General features: G+C 43.0%; 1 protein-coding gene across 1 annotated transcript; it reads left to right on the forward strand.

The window, feature by feature from the left end:
• Positions 1-433: 433 nt before the first annotated feature.
• On the forward strand, positions 434-4,164 carry LOC124689606. The gene is made up of 9 exons (XM_047223111.1): positions 434-449; positions 524-608; positions 792-911; positions 1,331-1,444; positions 1,864-1,953; positions 2,127-2,339; positions 3,270-3,375; positions 3,446-3,650; positions 3,756-4,164. The coding sequence occupies exons 1-9, from the start codon at positions 434-436 to the stop codon at positions 3,971-3,973; spliced, it is 1,167 nt and encodes a 388-aa protein (XP_047079067.1). The 3' UTR covers positions 3,974-4,164.
• The last annotated feature ends 18,531 nt before the right edge of the window (positions 4,165-22,695 follow it).

Below are 22,695 nucleotides of genomic sequence, written 5' to 3' on the forward strand. Positions count from 1 at the left end.
ATTATTTCGGTTGCATTCTATAGGTAAATCAATATATAGTTTGCGAATCAGCTCAGTCAAACCAGGGATGTGCTGTTGGCCTGCCAGCAAATTTTAGGTCCTTGTTCATCTAGAAACTATAGTACTGTACAGGGTTGTAGTGAACTGAATGATTTGGTATCAGTAATGCAACCGGGGAGGAATCTCGCCATCTGAACCCAAATAACTGGGCAGAGGACTTCTCATACCGTTAATCCACCTACCCTAATCTCGGTGACCTAAAACCAAATAGCTTGCAAAAATCAATTTTTAAGAGCTTTTTATAGGTAAATTTTCTGTGCCGATTTGTTATCTTTGCACCTAATAAACATTGTAAAGCACAACATGCTTCTTCTGTCTATTAATATAATATAAACAACGATTATTGTGCATTTGAGAATTTTTAAGATAGGGGATGTGGGGAGTAGAAGGTTGCCACTATTTTAGCCAGACACTAAACAAGGTTCTGTCTTCAAATTGGACTTAAATTTTATAACTTTTGCAGGTCAACTGGATCTGCACCTCGTGTACGGCACAGTGTTCTGTATTCGGCCCGAAGGGGACCTCGAGGCAGGCAAGGACGACCGTAAGTGTCATTGATGTTTTTCGCTTCTCATTTTGATTGTTATTCCGTTTTGATTTGTTGTGTTCACTATTGTTTGCACTCCCTTTTTCATGCAAGAAATAGAATGCCTACAAGTCTTAATTGTTATTTTCAGTATCTTCACCATAAGAGACATTGAACAATGATATGTTGTACGTACTCTGATCAGGGTGGAGGAGCGTACTACCAAGCTGAGCAGCAGTGAGCCTGGGCATACAAATACGGATCTGTCGCACTTTGAGGCCCTGACACTGAATATCATACCTCCTACAGCTGAATCAGCTGATAGGTATATCCATTCTTAGTCTCCCTTAATTAGTCAGGACTTTGTTCGTTTAAATAATAGGTACTTCCTATGAACCATATGTTTGAAATAATGTGTAATTGTCATGACCCATATGGTAAAATCCGTAACAGAGATGGAAGGGGGAGGTTGCAACAATTTTTATGTAGGCACAGACTTTTTTGTATTCAGTCCAAAGGGACCTTGGGCAGACCAGCAAGACCGAAAATCTCATTGTTGCTTTTCACTTCTAATTTGACTATTTTGTCGTATGGCTATATCCCTAGAAGTTCACACTGCATTTGCTATTATTTTTCCTCACTTACTCATAGAAGAAACAAAATTTCTACAAGCCCTAATAATATCTCTGCAATCTTCGTCATAAGAGTCATTGACGAATGATCTGTTGTGCATGTTCTGATCAGGCTTGTGGAGCATCCTACCGAGGTGAGAAGCAGTGAGGGTGGTGGTACAAGTGTGGACCTATCAAAAGTTGAGGGCCTTTCGCTGAATGTTTCTTCAGCTGAATCAACCGATGGGTATATATGTCTACTATTTACTTAATAAAAACTGAATCATGGTTTTTTTGAAATGTTGGGTGCATGTGGTTTCACAAACGTTAATGTGCACCTAACTATTCGTAACATTGCTTGCATTTGTTGAAATGTCTGAGAATTGTGATAAAATTGCTAAATAGAGTCGACCTAATGGCCATGTAGATCAGCTTGAACTGAATGAACGACCACCTACCACCTATGACACCCATGCTAAAACAACATTTCATATCATCAACCCGTCAAGTGTATAAGTGTGCGGCAAAGCACATTAGCCATTTGATGGCCCATCCAGAGGGCAATGATTGTTCCAACACAATCACCAATTAAGAGAACCACTAGCTATTGTTTCCGTTCAAGAAGAATTAAGTTAACTAACTGTGAGTTCTAATTGTGATGATTAGGGCTGTGGCGCATGCTGGCGACCTGGACAGCAGTGCACCTGATTCTACAAATGCAAAGCAACCAGCTGTTCGGGAAGGATTATCCCCGAGGTAAGCACTAGCCAATCAGGACTCCTATGATACACTCATATGTATGATTGTTAATTCAGTTCTTTTCGGAAGACTTTCATGCCTCGGATTCCGCCAGCCTGCCAACAACATCGCAGTAGCGTTTTTTATTACAATGTTGCATTTTGAGTAATCTTTTTTGGTGTGGTATACAGGTCACAAGAAAGGTGGCTGAGAATAGATAAGTATCTTGCTGAACATACATTTGATGACATGTGGGAGGGCATGGTTGCTATGAAAAATGGCTTCTGCAACCCACCCAAAAAGGTTCCGTTCCCCATCAAGAGGTCATCGAAAAAGCTTGCGTCGCCTGATTCACTACAGTCTCCGCATGGACTGGAGGCTCAATCCTTTCAGACAACAACAAAGTAATGATTCCAACGTTCCGATTTTAGAGTATCATCTTTGCTTGAATTTCCCATTCATAATCTAGTGTTGATCTGTTTTATGATAAGTTGATAACATAATGTAGTCACTTCCTCATGAAGTTTAACTCTAGAAGTGTGTCAACCAGACTTGGTCGATGACATCACTTGACAGTGTCATTAATTAACACGCTGCACTATTCTAATGATTCATGAATCTTGTGGGCACATTTAGCTTACTGGATTTTTAGTATAGAACAATCTAAAACTTAAGCGCGATGGCTATTTTGTAGTGAAGCACAAATGGTGTTCTAATGCTAAAAAAATGTAAATTGCTAGCTAGAAATGGAGGAAGTTGCACGTTTGGTCTCCAAACATGCATGGGTTGCTCCTCCGGTATGAGAACATAAGGGAGTTAGGTAAAAGTTCAATACTGCTAGTTGTTGGCGACAAAATGATAGTGTAGAACTTTTTTGGTTAACGCAAGATCAAGTTTGAGGGCAACAGGAACAGGGGATCGAGGGGCCTTTCACACGCCCCTGCATAACAGTACTGATCCATTCGCACCAGACTTTATTTGAGAACTTGTATCATGAAGTACAACCAAGGAAAATTAGGGTAAAACAGTGGTATTGTTATTAGAATGTTTAGCTATATGTTTAACTACATTTTATCTTTTTGTTATCCACATGGTACCTGTGCCATTTTTATTTGCTAATAAGGTGGGGTCTAAACTTCTATCAACTTAGTAATAAAGTTTGTGTGCATGGATTTTCAGTTTTCTAGTTCAAGTAGCTCAGATATCCCTGCCATAAAAAGTACCTGAGTGATACACCTTGCAAGTCCCTATGGTGCACTTCACTCTGACGAAAGATACTCTCTAATTTCCTTATGATTTCGGGCAGACAACAACTTTAACTAATTTTGCTGTAGGTGTGGAGAGTCTACAAAGCAAATAATTGAAAATGGGAAACAATGGATGAAGAAGGAAGTCATGGAGGCTTTTAAGAAGTACATGAAAGAAACGGGCAGATTCAGAGTACGTGCTTCCTACTGTTGTTTTGTCTTTTCTAACTGGATGCAAGTTTTCTTATGATGTGTTGTTTCAGGGCATGGAGTTCGAACTTGATAAGCTTCTACATCAGTGTTTGAGTGTGGAGACATATGAGAAGATCTTCCACCACTATAATTTCACGGTGAAGACGAAGCAAGCTGGTTCAGACAAGTGGTCATCAACTCTATATTTTGCACAAGTGAAGGAAATGTATGGACAGAAACATTATTTCTGCTATCCGCTGGATCCATTCGAAGACGGTATATCTTCTTTTTTTTTTTGCCAATTTCCTCCACAGTCAGTAATCGTTTTCTAGGCTTGGTCTAAGTATGGTTTGATGTGTTAAACTGCATATCTTGTGTTAGGCTTCTGCCACGCATGCAAGAATCAGGGGATGGATGCACTGAAGCACCCTGCTGTTCCTATCGGTTACGAGACTGGCCAGGCTGGTTACGAGACTGGCCAGGCTGGTACGGGATGTCCTTTCTTTGAAGATGATTCTGATGATGGTGATCGTGTACCAGACGATGATGGGATGGCGTGGGCCTTTAGTCAGGCCTTCTTGGGGGGAGTACCCTATTGAGTACATTTTCTCTAGTAGTGAGTGATCTTCACACTGGGTTTCAAACCGAGATGCAATGATACTAGCATATGTAACGAGCTTCAGTTGTGTAAACGCTTCCAGTTGCCTGCCACTCGCTGTGCATTGAGTAATGCAGGGTTACTCAGACCTTTTTTTTTATATAACTACTCTGAACATTTGAAGTTGAACTTTGATAGTGTATTTGTTTATAGTTAAAATATCATCGCTGATTCGCAAAACTGTGTGATCCCATTCCTGTTAAAGCCTTTGTTCCCTTGGGACATTTTCTCGTTGTTGAGGTCAGTCCTCTCGGGATGAAATTCCTTTGGGTCAACAGAAGTAGTATAAGAGATCTTCTGACGTGCATAATGTCAAGCACAATGATGCTATCAAATATCTAAATGTGTCGCTCCACTCTTCTTCCATTCTGAAACCTTGCCCACAAGTGGCATAGGGCCTGATCACCAGCGGATCTGTAAGGTGGTCGTCGGAGGGATGGAGCTCGAGGCAGCGACTGGAGGCCTGAAGGACATGTAACCTTTGTTGACATTCCCTAAAAAAACCTTTTTGACATGAAATCACTAAAAATAAGTAAAATTTGTTGACAGCAACCGACCCACAGCAAGTAGGGAAAGAATAAGCAACAAACCACTCCTTAAGCCATTATCCACTAGAGTAAGAAAAGGGAGAAAATCAGGGAGATTTTGGAGTGTAATCAGTGTATCACATACATGAACACAATCAATTTACAAGGGGCAAGTCAGACCTAGTCATGCTCAAGTCATACAAACAATAGTTTAACAGCCTGGGTTCTAATGCCTGAAAGGACCAATGCAGCTCCAGTCACTGTTTCTTAAACTCTACACATACAGTCCTCATGCTGAAGAGATAAAAAAAAAATTCTCCAAGATCGAACAAAAGTTTGCCTAACAAATGCCAAGCTCAGGCCAACGTTTTCGCACCAAAAAGAGGTAAAGAACGATTCTGTGTTTGTTTCAGACTGTAATTCTGTGCAGGCTCCGCACAGAGCTAGATCCTACTTTACCGAACCCATTGTCACCAAACAAGTTGCCCGAGCTGTTTTGAAAGTTCAGGTGGACCTTCCTCCCTTGGTTCGACAGCTTTGTGAGTTCGGTCCCTGAGCCAATCATCATGACTGCATGAGCATATGGCAGAGAAGATCTGGGGTTCAGATATGGGATCGTCCTGTCGTAGTGGTACACCTCTCCCGGCTTCAAGGAGAAGTAGTTCCGTGAGACTCGGTAGGTCCCCACATAAACATTTCCAGCGGTCAAACTAATTAGAGCACTGCCCATATCTTCATCCTCTTTTATTTCAAGCTTTGAACATGATTTGACCTTGAAAATTTGTGTCACCTGAAAAATACACGCAGGTACAAACCTTTATGGATGAACTACGGTGTAAAGCATTCAAATTCATATCCAGGAAAATCAAAGGTAGACTGTAAATGACTATTATGGTAATTACTGCAAAAATCACTATACACAACCTGCATGAGCATCAATCTCCAATTCTGATGGAAGCATTCAATAAGTTTTGCGGAAGGGTATTCATGGTGTGCTAGAAAGTCATCACTCATACAATATTGCGCAAAAGCATTGGGGTTCAATTTTAGCTAACAAAACATAGAGAGAAGCTAACTAAAGATACATGCCAAGATATGTACTACTTTTTTTTTGCAACATATAAAAAGTTTTTTTTGCCAGATCATACACTTGGGTTAATACTAATGCACGAAATAATCTTTTTAAAGTATTGCGAGAATAACCAATTTTGGAAGGAATAAATATAGTAAAATTTAGACATTTGAACGTCAAATACAATTCTGAAAGAAGACCATAAATCACCTCAGGCTGTAGTCTTTTGCGGCCTAAGACGCCAGGCTTTTCTAAAATGGTATGAAGGGTTTCAAGTCTTTGAGACCCCCTTTGCTCAATAACCTCGTCTCCGATTTCCTTATCGACCAAGGCCTTGTACTTCTTGTTCAAATCACAAGTGCATAATACCCAATCAAATTCTTCTGGTGGTTCCTGGCGTGCATACTCAAACTTATATTGTGACTCTGTGGTTGCCAATGAAGAGTGTAGTGCACAAGTATCTGTTTAAAAACAATGTAAATTAATCAATAGGGCTTTCCCCCCCTGTGGACAAAATAAACATTAAAACTTCATTGTTACCAGAGTTTCTCTGATTTCGCATAGGACCTAAAATACATTTGCTCCTGTAAGGCCTTCCGTTCCATGTGGATTCAACACCCACCTAGAATATGGAGAAGGTCATTATAAATAAGGCTCAAAAACAAGTTAAACAAATTTCCCAAAGCCTAAATCGAAAATGCATATTCTATTATAAAAGTAACCTATAATACAATCATTCATATGAGTGCCACATGCTGCATTGTAAGTATTGAAAATCGGGAAGCTTTATTTGCATTTGCATTGTTAAAATATAAACATATTTATTTGATAGAATAAGTACGGGATTCAGAAGTAGAAATTTAATTATCCCGACATAATGGATTTATCAAGAGTGTAGTGAATATATTCTAATGACAGTGTGTCACTTATGTTCACTTTCACATGTAAAGAGTCCAATCCTCAAAACAAAAACTGTACATTGGACAGGAAATGGTAGCAGAATAAGAATAGAACAACAAGATGTCAGTGAACCATTTTAAAGTACTACTGCTTCATCGCAAGTTTTTTTAGACTATTTTCAGTACAGAGTGCAAGGCAATAAACATATACTGATGTAGATGGACCTGTACAGTTGAGTTCTATAAGATCAACAAACCATATTTTATTCCAACTTCCTGTAGTAGTTATAGCACTTTACCATTTAATATTATTTTTTCTGCTATTTTTCCAGTAATCTAACCAATAAAATACTATTATCCATGATACAGAGTCTAATATGATAAATACTACTCTCTGCTAACTTTTCTCTATCCAAGAAGCATGTGCAAATGCAGATTTTTTGAAATCATATAGTTTTTCTATAATTTAACTAATGACAATGAATCATGAATTAAAGATCCCATGCCGCTTGAGATTTATGTTCTTGTCTTCTTAGCAATAAAATTAACCTTCTGTTATTAATAACATGCTGACCACATTACTCTCTGTTTTGTACTTCAACCTAGCAGAGAGGATATGTAAGCAAGGACACGGATGAAAGGATATTAATGTCTTATTTTCCGAAGAAAGAATTGTGAAGTCTTGGCAGTCAGCATGGTTCTAATATCTTTATAATTTGTTTTAGCCATGCAACTACAGCTTAGCGATGTGTGACGCGTGTGTCCAGGCGTAAGGAGTCAGGTTGTTAGCATGGACGATACATAGCAAAAGGGGGTTGAGTGGTATATAAAGAATAAATCCAATCATCTGATTTGTAACGATATATAGTACTGAAAAAAAGCAATGTGCTTTCATGTGACATTTTCCTTTTCAGTTGCTACCCAATCTAACAATAACACATGTAAAAACATGATTTTGTTTTATCTTGAAGCATCATTTAGTAAATAATAAACTGCCAGGGACTTAAAAAAACTGCAAATTCTGAAGGGCATCATATTATATAACACATAGTTGAGGACCAAACTTTTCTTTAGAAAAGTTTTTGCCCATTAGATACCATAGGTTAAGTGGTATAAAAGACATACCATCAAAGAGTCATTGTGTGAAGAGGGGAAATCACCCAGATCGTTAACCATCTGTAGTTTCTTTGGGTCTAACTTCATAAGATAGTTGCGACCCCGGGCGTCATCAATTAGTTCTCCCAAAGTTCCAGGACAGGCAGACAGATCACCAAGAAACCAAAAACAGTGTCTGCATAAAAGGAGAAGGTGGCCATAAGCATGATATACTTTGTAGTATTGTTTACATGTACCGAATTCAGCAGTAATCACGAACCTTGCTCGGGTAATGGCTGCAGTCATATCTTTCAAGTCAATCTGGTCCCCATTTTTGAAAAATGCTGATATTATTACCACATCGTACCTTTCTCCATATATACTATCAGCATACATTACAGATAACTTGATTTTCTTGTAACCAGCATATTTACTGAGCAGACCATGTTTCATTGAATACAGAGGACTACTGGGAAAACACACAATGGCAATATGGAGATTTTTGTCAACACCTTCCCAACCTGATTCACAGACCCAAAAATAAGCAATGAAAAATATTATAAGTTACTGGCACAAGCATGTGGTATTTTTGTATTCTCTGAAAAAGTAGTACCATATCACAGTTACACAAACTTAAACTAAGAAAATGTTTTGATGATAATAAATCCTATCAATGGCATTTTGCAGGAAAATCTACAGATGTTAAATATGCTTAACTAAAAGAACCACTACAGGCCAAATAATGTATTCTACATATGTATAATTTTGGAATGGCAAACATTGTTTTTTTATAGGGTGTACAAGAGAAAAAGGTAAGCTTTGAGTCTGTGGCTACATTTGACATTTGGGATATTATTTAGAGTTATGTGATAAATATATATGAAATTTACATAAATCACTTACAGTTCTGTAGAATGCAGCATATACAAAATTCCTGCTAATTCAATGCAGTCTGAATTGTTATCCTCATCGGTGATATCAATGAAGCAATAGTTAGTGAATTCTAAATTAGCAAAGTGCTGATTGTATGCAGCACAACTAACATTTGATCCACTATCGATTTTTCCACCGTAAAACCGATTATTCACAAAATTGAATAAGTTGGGCTCAATTGCAAACTGCTTATCAAGCTTAATTCGAGGAATGTTCTTCGATTTGAACAATCTTTGGAAAAGACTGGTATGAAAGCCTGCTTCATAGCACACCTAAAAATTCCAGAAATGATAAATTAGTTCACCGATTAGACAACAAAGAAAAGATCAAGTAACAGAAAAAAGGATTTTTCACGCACCTTGCTTTCAACCATGGGAGGTGAAGTGCAGAAATCACCAAAAAGCAGAACATGTTTCAAAGAAAGGCACAGCGGAACAATCAAATCAGACTCTTTAAGTTGGCATGCATCATCAACCACTAGCACATCAATCGATTTAGTCTTCATGGCATGTAGCTGGAATAGTGACTGAGGGGTACCAATGACAACTTTAGAATGTGCAATACAGTAACATTCAACTTCTTTTATATTTTCAAACTTCGGTACACTTAGCAACTTCCCAAAGTTTTGCAACAAATCAGCAAATTTCAACCTCTCATCATTCACTTGTGTTGCAACAACATGTCCATATGATCCAGAAGTGAGCTGTATCATGTTTTCAGCAATAGGAAGTGGTGGCAGAAATCCAAAAGCCCGCTGAATGTGATCTTCGGATGGTGTTTCATTGAACAATAGATTTTTAAAAGCCTCTAACAAGTTCAATATTGTATCAATGTCACTTTTGTTTTTGTTGGGTAAGCACATCTTTGTAAACTTATCACTGAGTTCTATCAAGCACTTTTTCATATCTATAGAAAGAGGCAGAAAAGCCTTCCTAAATAATTTGCTTGTAAATAAAGGAAGACTAGTTCTGGTGCATCGACCATCTTTGGGCACATGCTTACAACTGCTATGGCAATACATCTGTAACCGAAGTAGCATTTGCATCTCTTCAATCCATTGCTTAACCATCACCAGGCAAGTATAAAATTCATGGGACTTGATACGTAAGCATGTTTGATGAAATCTTTTAGGAAGTCTAAACCCTTTGAGACTATCAAGCACTATTATATCATTTATGGGATAGCCAGACGCTTCAAGAATTTTCCACAATTGAAAAGTACCAGTTTTTTGCGGGATGCAAACTAAAACTGTAAAGTCAAACTGGTACAATATATGAAGAATAGCAACAAGAATTTGCGTCTTTCCAGACCCTGGAGGACCACTCAACATTTTGACAAGATTCTTGTGTGTGCCTTGTACTGACAAAGATAAAGACTTTGCAATACCAAGTTGTGCCCTAGAGAGATCCAGATTGTTTGGTGTGGTATCAGCCCTTCCAGGTTCATTGTTGCATAAATTGCAATGATTGCTGGCCTGCAAAACAGAAAGTGTATTAGTAACAACGGTGCGGCATGAACTAAATAGTGGCAAAATTTGTTGTACCGAACTTACCAATTCGTTTAGCTTCAAAATATAGTCTATTCCTGAACAAACTTGCTTCTTGTCATAGGCCTCCAATGTGTTCCAAATATTGATTGTATCCGACACATTTGTCAAAAAACAACCAAATTTGATATTTCCTGGTTTCTCTAGCATTACTACCTTGAAACCTTGATGAAAATTTGAATGTTGAGTATTACCGACCACCATCCCAAGACTTGTGAAAGAATTTCCAAAATATCTATCCTGGTGGGAAAGAGTGGTAAACAGAAATATATCGCCATCTCTGGCCATATGAAACTTATGATTTGAATCCAACACAAGAGAAAGATTTATATCAATGAAGTATATAAAATCTGAGTCTGTGTTCAAGACATCAATGACAGAATATATGCAGCAGGACATGACTGGATTCTTTGTATTGATGCCTTCAAAGTTGCTCGGCACTCTTCGATCAAATGATTTGAAAATAAACTCATGTACTTTTCAGGTTCAACAGATTCAAGATGATTGGGCAACGGTTTAACCTACATGACAGCAGTGTATACAGTTATTGAAAAGAATTTAGAAATTCCAGTAGACAGGCAAGCATTCTCAAAAAACAAGTGTAGAAACTAGCGCATGAAAACATCTGTAGCTACCAGCATCAACCATATACACGCATCTTAAGAAACAAGGATAAAGGAATAAAAACGTATGCATGATTGGAAGCTGCAGATCTGCAATCACAATATGGCTGCAACAGGGTTCAGAAAATAAAGTATACAACCTGAAATTGTCACAACGGAAACGTTACCTTGTCCCTATAAAGTTTATCATCCATAATATCGTTCAATTTCCAAGACAATATTATTTCTGTTATCGGAGAGAGATTCCCCATGCTTTCAGGCATGCTACTGCGTGGGCTCCTTGATGTTGCTTGTTGCTTGCTTGTGAAATCTTGAGTGACTGCACTTCTGTTTTCCAGAACTGTAACAGTTGTCTGCAAGACATTACAAACAATACATTGAGAGGGAAAGTCAAATTAATTAGGACCGATTGATAGTATCAACTTGGAATAAAAAAGGGTGACTTTGTGATTCTAAAGTTACCTGAGTCGCATTGGACAGCTGAGGGTCGAACGACGGGGTGACATGATCATCGCACCTCCTGGCGTAGCTGCCACCGCCGGAACCACTGGTGTCACCGACCGCATCTGAACTGGAGAAAGGCTCCATCTTGTTCGTCGACAGGTCCAGTGCCGACGCCATCGCACCACCCCTGGCCTCCCCGCGGCCGGTGAAGCTTCCATCCACTTGGGAGGCACCTTCATCATCTTGGCCCCGGACGAAAGGTGCCACCTTGTTGGTGTCCACCACATCAACTCCGGGATCAAGGCCAGGCCTGCATCCGGCGGCTCTTCCTTCCGCTTCAGAGACACCGCCACCATCATCCTCGAAGAAAGGCGCGGCCTTGCTTGTCCCCGCCGTGGCAGCCTCCACCACAGCAAGTCCGTCCTCGAGGCCAGGACGAGGCATGCGTCCCGCAGCGCCTCCTTCCGCTTCCGAAACGGCGCCACCATCATCGCCGACGAAAGGCGCGACCCTGTTTGTGTTCGCCGCGGCAGCCTCCACCACAGCAACACCGGCCTCGACCTCGAGGCCGGACCTGCGGCAGGCGGCCCTTCCTTCCGCGCCCCCTTCCGCTTCCGAAACAGCGCCACCATCATCGCCGACGAAAGGCGCGACCTTGTTTGTGTTCGCCGCCGCAGCTTCCACCACAGCAACACCGGCCTCGAGGTCGAGGTCGAGGTCGAGGCCGGGCCTGCGGCGGGCGGTCCTTCCTTCCGCGTCGGAGGCACTCCCGCCACCTCCTTCTCCGGAGTGGGTTGGCACATCCGCTTCCTTCGCCCCATTGCCGGCGCTTCCATTTGGCCGGCGTGGCCGCCGACGCGGCCCCATCACCTCTTTCCCTGACCAAAAACTCGGCGAGCAGAGCACGAGTTTTTTTCTTTCTTTTTCCTATGGAGAGGGAGGGAGTGCTAGTACTAGTTTCTCGGTCTGGTCTGGTCTTGGTTAACTCCCGTTGCATTTTCGTCGCCAGGCGACCATGTCTCTATTCGGGGATTTTGGGTTTGCACTTCCCTGCTTCTCTTCTTTCACTGGGCTCACCGCTAGATGTGTCATAAGAATAGGACTCCCGCTCTTCTCTTCAAGCTTGACATCCGTAAATCTTCAAACTCGACATCCGTAAATCGTTTGACTCAATCCGTTGGGGTTACATTATCGATCTACTTTAAAGGCGGGGTTTCCCGAGTCGCTTTCGAAATTGGATTGTGGCGCTTCTCACTACCGCTACATCGAGGGTGTTTCTTAATGGGGTGGCCGGCTACCCCATTCGCCATGGTCGTGGGTTGCGGCAAGGAGACCCCCTATCGCCACTTCTCTTTGTGCTCGCCATTGACACTCTCGCGCATGTTTTGGAAAGAACGTCGGATCATGGCCTTCTTCACAAGCTCCGAGGTAGAGGGACCACATTGCGCACGTCCCTCTATACGGATGATGTGGTGGTCTTCATCGCCCTATCAAGGAAGACATCCAAAACCTTGCCTCCATCCTTCATGACTATGGAGAGGTCACCGACATTTGTACTAATTTCTTGAAGATTTTTGTTGTTCCCATAAGATGTGGCCACTTAAACCTCAATGACATTCTCCATGGAATTCCGGCCAAGAGGGAATCTTTCCCGCTTCGATACCTCAGGCTACCTCTTTCGGTAAATTGTTTGAAGAGAGCGGACATCCAACATTTGGAGGATAAATGCACCGGTAAACTCCCCACTTGTAACGGGAAATATGTCACCATGGCCGGCCGCACCACTATGCACTTCTTACATAAGATTGAGCATGCGTTCATTTGGTCGGCCGCGGGTGCCAAGTGCAAGGTGAATTGGGATTTGGTTTGTCGCCCCAAGAGGCATGAGGCCTTGGGTGCTTCACATGGGCAAGTTTGCTATGGCTCTTCGTTTTCGTTGGCCATGGCTTGAGTGGAAGGACCCAACAAAGATTTGGGTCGGCTCCGGAAATCCTTGCACAACCGATGATATGGAAATTTTCTATGCCGCCACCACTACCATGGTGGATAATGGCAAGAAAACAACGTTTTGGTATGAACCTTGGCTTGGGGGTAGAAAACCAATTGAGGTGGCGCCTCTAATTTTCTCCTCCTCCAAGAGGAAAAATTGGAAGGTCGCTCAAGCTTTGCATGGTAATGTGTGGGTGGATAAGGTGGATTTGGAGCAAGACTTCACTATGGAGAACTTATCCCAATTGTGGAGCTATGAGTTCTTATTGACAATTTCCAACTCAATGAAGATGTGTAGGATGCCATTGTATAGAGGCTCACCGCAAATGGCAAATACACGCCAAACACCACTTACGACGTGCAATTTAATTTTGGGATCTACTCTTTCTAGCCTAAACAAGTCGGTTTGGAAAGTTTGGGCGCCACCCAAGGTTAACTTTTTGCGTGGGTTGCGAACCTAAAGTAGGATTTGGACGGCCAACCATTTGGCTAAGCGGGGATGGACAAATTGTGTCCTTTGCCCTTTATGCAAGCAATGTATGGAGTCCGTTGATCACCTTTTTGTTCAATATCGCTTCACATGTCGTCTTTGGATGAAGGCCAAAGATTTGTTGCGTATCTCTAAGATTCACACTCACCTTTGGGCGGACTTTGCTTTCCCCGAGTGGTGGAATATGATGACCACAGGTCAAAATAGCAAGGCCATGGCTTCCCTCACTATGTTCATATATTGGGAGATTTGGAATGAGCGGACCATAGGGTCTTCAAGAACAAGTATGCCCTCGCAAATCATCTTCGAGAAGATTAGAAAAGAACCTAGGCTTTGGGTCCTAGCGGCTGCAAAAAAAGATTGGGTAATTTGATGCCGGGAGAGTAAACTTGTAATTTTCTTGCAAACATTTACTTTCATGTAAACTCTCTTCTTAATTAATATATTGGGCAAAGCTTTTTCCATCGTTTCAAAAAAAACTAGGCTGTTTGGTAGCTATTTCGGACTCATGGAAACCAGGCTTCATCTGTGCCAACACACGCCTATAAATTTTACTACAGTACTAACAATTTTGCTAGTATTTAACACGCCACGGTTTGTAAGGCCCTCTTGATGTTTGAGTCAAACATAGACCGTAAATTTCACTAACAAACTATGAATTATTTGAAAAAAAAATGTTAGAACTTCTTCATTTGAATCCAATGGTATATTCTTTGTTAGTTTGCTTATTTTCAATATTCTTGTTGCAGCACTCGCCAACTTGAGGCCGAGAGTAGGAAGAAAAAGACGTTTGCACCCCGATCTAACCGAGGTGAAATTATTTGCCCCGAGCCCTATTCCATTGTCACCCTAAGCTATCCTAAGAACTTATATGTTGCAGTATTGCGTATGAGACTACAATGTGTGGGGAACCTTTGGGTTGAGACATGATGGAACATGCAAGGCACTTGTAATTATCTTGTTGCTAGAATCATATTCTGAATAATATTATTTCTCCTATGAGCTTCTATTATATTTTATTTGCCTCCTATTAATTGTTATTTAATATAACAATTCAAATATATTCGAAAAAATACACAATGAATCATTTTCAAACATGTATCATGATCTTACTCTCATACAAATGCAATTCACCACTTTGGCCATCGAAACAAGATTTGGCATTCATCTAGGATATCAGTACCAATGAAACCGATCTTGTAAGATGAAATGGATGATAATCGAGCAGTAGCATTAGTGGTAGCTGCAAGAAAAAAAGAAAGAAAGAAAGAAAAAAAGTTGTCTAAATATGACATGGAACTATATATGTAGTAGTGTACTACGCAGACAGTGACCATGCAAAAGGTAAGATGTCGGCTTGGCAGGGGCATGGATCAAAGCCTGCCGTCTGCTAGCTCCTCGCCTGTCCATCTCTGTTCACCTCCGTCCGCGTCGATCACTCTGCATCTGCGTACGTACGTCGACAGTTGTGTACCTAGGGGGCGGGCTCGTTCTTGGTATGCCTATGTCGATCGATGATATCTATCTATCATGTGTGGATGACCCTGCGGCCAGCCAGATCCTGGACAAATGAGACGATGATCATAAGAAGGACACAGCAAAACGATACCGAACCAGTGTATTTTGACGACATGGAACTTGTTCTGAAACTGGTTTTGGCTCCGCTTTATAAATAATGTCGGATAGATCGACGATGGAGAAGCAGCCGGAGTGGCCGCATGCATGGCTGAGTGAATTGGAGAGGGAGCCGGCCCGATCGAGAGCTTTCAGGCATGTATGTATACGGCAGGCATTGACGTACTGTGCGATGATACAGTCGCGGCGTGCGGATTTACCGGAGTTGATTCGCGGCAGACTTAATTTACGTACGGTACCTGCCTGTTTGCATTGCCTTGATCTACAGAAGCAGTACGTTCGTCGAAACTTGCACGAAATCAAGCTCGTACGTTCAGTACCGTCCCTAGTTCTCAACTGAAACAATCTTGCCATACATCGTCAGCTCGGTAGTCGGTAGGGCCAGCATGTCAGTGGGACATAGCGGACGGCCCTCCAAACTCTAGTTTTCATTCAGAACCGTGCCTACTAGGTAGGATCATCGTGATTCGTGGTCGTACGCCTAGACAAACCGGCCCTTCTTCATGCATGGTGAAGGAAACATCCTAGTACAACACGTACGTAGTACGAATTCCTATACATACATTGCGAGGTTGCTTGCATTAAATCAAATTTTGTTGCCAAGCTTGGATGTTGGCAAAGCAAGCTACTTTATGGTGACCGTCTAGTTTTTATTAATTAAGTTCTTATTAGTTTGTCGGTGTTCATGCTAGCGTTTCTTGAAATACCGATTGGTGCGCAAACATTTAGACTATTATAGGTCGAGGTTTTTTTTGCAGTGTGATGATATTAAGAAAAAGTATAGGTTAACTAAATGAAATATTTTATGTAGGCTAAAAGATCAGGGCGGCCTAGGTATTGAGATACTTGAGTTAAAAAAAAAACAAATGCTTGTTAAGTGAGTGGCTATTCAAATTGCTCACCGAAGAAAGAGTATGGCAACAATTGCTGTGCAACAAATATCTTATTAACCAAACTTTTTCTCAAGTTGAGGCAAAACCACGGATTCACCTTTTTGGAAGGGTCTTATGCGGGTTAAGGATGATTTATTTAGTAAAGGTGGCTTTGTTAAGGGAAATGGATCAACTGTTTGATTTATGGAGGACGTTTGGTTAGGTGATACACCCCTATCGCAGCAATACTCATCCTTATATCACATCGTTCAAAAGAAAAATGTATTGATAACAGATGTGATGGCTGAAACACTTCATAATATTGGTTTTAGAAGAGTGCTAAATGACACTATAAATGGGTTGAATGGTTGCAATTATGTCGTAGGCTAATGGCGGTTCAGCTTACTAATACTCCTGACATTTTCAAATGGAACCTTACAAATACATGAATATTTACTGTAAAATCTATGTACTTGGACTTGTTGAATGGTCATACTAGATCCGGACGCAGCTACCTATGAAAAGTGAAAATCCAGCTTAAGATAAAGATATTTTTGTGGTTCCTAAATAACAAAGTTCTCCTCATGAAAGATAATTTAGCCAAACAAAACTGGAATGTATGTAGTAAGTGTTATTTTTGTGATTCTTTAGAGACTGTGGAACACTTGTTTATCTCATGTGCTTTTGCGCGCCCACATTATTTGGTGTATGGTTTACTTTACTTTTAATATCCCTCCTCCAACGAACGTGACAAATATGTGTTTGGCAATTGGTTGAATGGAGTGGATAAGAATGAAAAGCTAGATTTCACATTGGTGTTTCAGCTTTCTGTTTATCATATGGAACTGAATGAATGATATTGTTTTTAATAGACAAAAGGGTACTAATTTTTTGCAAGTTATTTCTCGAGTTGTGTATTGGATACAATTATGGGCTTTCCTACTCCTGGAGTATCAGCGGGAGACTATGGGTACTGGGTGCAACCGGCTGCTGGCGGTCGCACATGATTGGTATTTCAAGGCTACTAGATGGCGGCATGCTAGCAGAATTATGAATGGATAGCTTCTTGTCACTTTTTTATTTTTTTCTGGTTGATACTTGTCTCAACCTTAGTTGGTCCATGAATGTAATTGAATTGAATATTTCAAAATATGCAATAAATGAAACACTTGTGTGCATCGGTTCATGCAGAGGCCGAGGGACTCCCCATTTCGATTTTTTTGAATTAATGCTACACATAAAGTAGTGTAAACTAAAATAAATATGCACGAATTAACGTATATATATGGGACGGCGGTACCTCGATTACACATTTTTCCTCGCTCTATGCCAAACGGTTAATGAGAGGAGGTACTTCCAATACACTACCAACCACTGGCTATGGGAAAACGCATCTTAGCCTAGTCTTTTGCTCTTTGTCGAGTATCTCTACTTTCAAAACTTGGTAAAGACAGACTTTACCATGTGTCACCAATAAAACACTCGGCAACGAAGTAATACACGACAAATCACAAAGTGGTGCACACTTACGCAAAGAGATTGCCGAGTGTTCGGTTTCAACACTAGGCAAAGACTAGCTTTGCCTAGTGTCGAATATTGACACTAGGCAACTTAAATTTCTTTTCCTAAAACTTACTTTAATACTTTTAAATACTACTTTAATACACATAAAGTATTCAGCAACGAGCCTGCAGGGTATTACATCCTTCTTCTCTTCTTTTGCTAACATTAACACAAAGGATGTGCATGTTTGCCGTTTTTCCAAGAGTTGTGGCATGTGGAGTATTGCTCGTGAGAGGATGAGTGCATACGTGTACACATGCATACCGAGAGAGACAAGGGTTTACATTGAAGTTGAACTTTTATAAGCTTGAGTCAATACTACACTATAATCCCTGGACCACGGTAAGGAACGTTTTTCATCGAATTGCGTGCATAGTGCCCATACCTAAGGGCATCTCCAGCGGCGCGACGCAAATGATCGTTTTCGTCCGCCGTGACCGGAAATGCGTCTGGCACCCTCTCCAGCGGGGCGACGCAAAGTGACCGGGCCGTCCGCGGAGACGCAAACCTGGCCCAAATATGCGCCTCGGATGCGTCTCCGCGGACACTGGCGCGGACGCCGAAAGTGTCCGCTCGTATCCGGCGGACGTTTCGTCGGGCCCGCCCGGCAGCGACCTCGCGTCGATGCGTCTTCTCAAACGCGCTGCGGCCGCGGCGCCGCTGCGTCGCTTCGGCGATCTGCGCCACGTTAATGGCGATGCCTCGGCTGCCGAGCGGCCGCAGCCCACCTCCGCCAACCACGTTAATGGCGTCGCCACGCGTCCCGCGGCCACCGCATGCCTCCGGCCTATATAAAGGGGCCGCGCCTTCTTCTACCTCATCCACTCCTCCATAGAAACCCTAGCCGCCACAAAAGCTCCAGCGTTCCGCCGCCTAGGTGTTCCTACGACGCAGCCAGCCCCGCGAGGAAGACCATGGCGGGTCCTGGTGGCCGCCGAGGCGGTCGAGGCCGCGGCCCTGGACGGCCCCGGGGACGGGGCAGGGGCCGCCGTGGTGGAGCAGCTACGGCCCCACGCTCGCCGTCGCCTGCGCCCTCTTCGTCTCCCTCCGACGTGGAGGGACGCTGCTTCGAGTTCCTCCTTCGCATCGACGACGACCCGCTCGGCATCAAGCGTCTCCCGGACAAGTTCGCCGAGTTCGTCGACGGCGTCGAGCCGGCGCATTAGCAGCTACGGGAGGCCAGCTGCAACTTCTGCCGCTGGCCCGTGGAGGTCCTGTTCGACGCCCAGGGCAAGATGTACTTGCACACCGGGTGGGGCAAGTTCGCCCGTGACCTGGTGCTCGAGCCCGGCTGCCATCTCACCTTCCTCTACGAGGGAGACGGTGAGATGGTCGTCAAGGTCTTCGACGACACGGCTCGCCGCGAGGCACTACCACACCGGCGAATCCGAGTCGGACTCCGATAGTTAGAACGTAGAGTGTTCTTTCTTCGCAGCGAATGCGGCTACGGGCCGGACGAAGCCGGTAGTGGAAGGTTTACGTCCGTTCGCCATCGGTAGAACCAACAAGGGCACCGTCAATCCTCCCGCTGGATTTTCCGGTTTGGGTGACTGGGTGTGCCCTCGAATGTTCTTTCTTGGCAGCGAACATACGGAAATCAACACAACTGGTTTCTATTTTTAAAATATTTATATTTGTGTCCACCATGGTGCAAACTATGTATTAGTTTGTGTAAACCATGTTCCAAACTATGTGTTAGTTTGTGTAAAATAATCTTCCAATTTGTAATATTTGGAAGTATGTTGAAATGAAAAAGAGAAAAAAAAATGCGTCGGGCCGCTGGAGCCAACCCCAGACGCAAACGGACACGCGGACGAAAACGGTCATTTCAGCGTCCGCTGCGCGACGCAAACGGACGCGCGCGGACACTAAAATGGCGTCGCTCCGCTGGAGATGCCCTAAAGGAAAAACTTGCCGAGGAAAAGGGTGGGCTTGCACATCAACCCTCTCGCCATATAAATGTGTGCACATCACAGTAGCACATACATTCATAGTACTATTAGCGTACGTACACAGGTACACTCAAAGTCAAACAAAAAATGCATACAAAAGCTGTTTCTGGTTTTGCCCGTCATGACTTGGCGTTTGACCGAGATGTCTCCAACGGTTGGATGAAAGGGTGTGTGTCTGCAAGGATCACAAGATTACAATAGGCTGTGGTCAGTTCTCAGAAAGGACCTGCATGCAGCATCAATGTTTGGGAATACCATGTGCGCAAGTTTGCACCAATGTCCGGTCCCCATAGAAGATTAGGTCACCTATCTCTCTCTCTCTCTCTCCATCCCTTTGCAACGTTTGAGAACATGGATTCTAACTCAACTTATCCCACGGTATGATTGCTGCACCCTCATGGAGCTCTCACAGCGCTTTGGATTTTCGGCCGTCCGATCGAGCTGACGTGGCGCGATCTCGGCCGTCGTTCCGTCCCGGGCGCTGAGGCCCTCCCGCAGACCCACTTTTTATCCATGGGTCGGTAAAAAGCCCGCTCGGCCCAGACTCTCCCGTCGCGCGTGGCTGCGAGCTCCAATCCCGTCGCTCCCTCTCCCCTTCCTCCTCCGCTCCCAGCCGCCGCCTCCGCTCCGCGCCCGCCCTCCGCGCCCCCGCTCCGCGCCCGCGTCCATCCCAACCATGCCCATGTCCCGCGCCCCGTCGTGCTCTTCTCCGTCGAGGAAGCAAGCGAGGAGCCGGGGAGGAAGCCCTCCATGCTGCCGCGGGTGCACTCCATGGGCTGCCGGTGCTAGAGACGACGGGGAGGAAGCCCCCAATCCCCTCGCGTGCTTTCTGCTCTCCAATCCCCTCGCCCGGCGGCGCCGCTCCGGCTCCCTAGCCGCCACCCGATCTTCTCCTCTTCCCAGCCCCGTCTCGCCTCCACTTCTCCCCCACCAACCCCCACCATGTGTGGAAGAAGTCAGGAGAAGCTGCTGAGACGGAGGCGGGCTGCGTGGTGAGCAGCGGCCCCTACATCTGGTCGCCGGCGGCCGCCGGCGTGGCTGCGCCCGCGAGTGCAAACCCTAGCCCGCCGCCTCCATTCCCGCGTTTCCCTTCCTCCTGCGCCCAAATCCTCTAGCTGCACCCGCCCCTCCCTCCTCAACTGGAGCAGATCATCACCGTCTTTTTCTCTTCGGTGGTGCTCAGGCTGGAGCAGCATGAAAGGCCACTCGCAACTTTCTTCTGCCCCGCACTAGTGAAGAGCCGGGGTAAGCAGCGGCCAGGCCTTCCCGTCTCCATCCCATTGCTCTTCTTGGTGCCTGTCTCTCACTCCTCCCAGGCGCTCAACAGGAATAGAGACTGGAATAGAGGGATCCACCGCCCAGCTGACCTAGCATGGAACACAGGTATCCGTAGTCCCAAACTCATCCATTAGATTTCTCTATCTCCCTATCTCTCTCTGGTTTCAATCCTTGAAACTTTGTGTAGATCTACCTATCTATGCAAGCAAGATGTTTGACAAAAATCTGAATAGGTTATTCAGTCTCTTGATCTCTGTATTGAGCACAGATGAACATGTTCATGGATTCAGTAAGATTCAGATTTGTCTTTTTTGCCTACATTTGTTCTTACATATTACAAATTTTGGCTAAAAGCTAACTGCAGGATAGTTGCATAAAGGTTCTGCGTGGAGGTGAGTATTTTTGGTTCTGTGTTTGATATGGTATCTCTCCCCAATTATGTAGGTCGCTTGCTATTTTTCCATTTTCAGTTTATTTTGGCCGAGTGACACGAGGATTTGAGATTATAACGCAAATCAGCTGATGTCTGCTGAGCACTACATGTTTGTAGTATGCTCCAAATCAGTGACGACGGTCTAAACTGAATCTATATATGCTTGAACGATGACAAGATTGAAACAAAAAGTGTACATGATCATTTTTGTTTAGTGGCGGAGAGGTATCTGCTCTCTTCTCTTAGCATCATAGCAACATTTGTGTTCTTTTCACAGTTTATATAGCACGCTTTTATAGGAAGGACGAGGGAGAGCATATCATGACCCGCAAGGTCATGATTTTTGGTACTATTGGACAATTTAATATTTCATATCCTGTTGTGCTTATCGTGGATGCTATTTTTGAACAATAACTCGGTGTGTTCTCCTCATTTTGAAATATTAGTTAATTGGATGGTGATACCATACTTGTACAATTTCTGGTATCTTTTCTTTAAAAAACTTGTTAAACTGACTGTTGCCTCATAATCACTAAAACATAATAGTTTGAAAAGGTTCTTTTAAAGAACTCAGGGACGAGTTGAAAGAACCCATTTGGACAAGTGCTTTTCACGGAATTTTGTAGTAAAATATATTAGTCCCGCAACGATAATGGATTTATGGTGAGCTTAAATCATCACTAGAAATATTACCTTAGATAGCTGTACTTCAGTGTGGAATTCACAATTGCAGTGTAGTAAAAAGATAGTCGTAATGAGAAGATAAAAAAACTGAATAGCTCCAGGATGATCTGACAAACATGTGAATATGCAATCTCATCCCATCACCCCAATTGAAATTTCAAAAAATCTCACATCTACTTGCATTGTTCATATACTTCTTATTTACTGTGAGCCTTTGTTTCTAGAAGCAGGCCAAATCCACCCCTTTCTCCTGGGTTAACTATATTCATTTGTTCCAGGCTTGGAAAAATACATCAGAGAAAATAAGAGGTTTAAATGTCACTGTAGTTGTGCAATATTTTTGCAGATAAAGCACTAAAATAAATGTATCATTATCAATTAGGTCTGGTTATTACCTATCGCAGTAGGTGGTAAGAAATTAAGTACCACAGAGAGCAAGTATTGTTTAGTCTGCAGAGCTCTTTAAATCAAGGAGTTATGTCAGATGCGTTTTTTGACAGATATACACATGATGCCTGCTTTGCTTATGATAGGTTCTCACCTTATTTTTAATAGTTGATGCCAACATCTTAAAGTATGTAAGAGTGTTTCTCCATGGTATTGTTGACTGGTTTTATTTAAATAAATC

The sequence above is a fragment of the Lolium rigidum genome, chromosome 2, assembly GCF_022539505.1.
Source record: "Lolium rigidum isolate FL_2022 chromosome 2, APGP_CSIRO_Lrig_0.1, whole genome shotgun sequence".
Lineage (NCBI taxonomy): Eukaryota > Viridiplantae > Streptophyta > Magnoliopsida > Poales > Poaceae > Lolium > Lolium rigidum.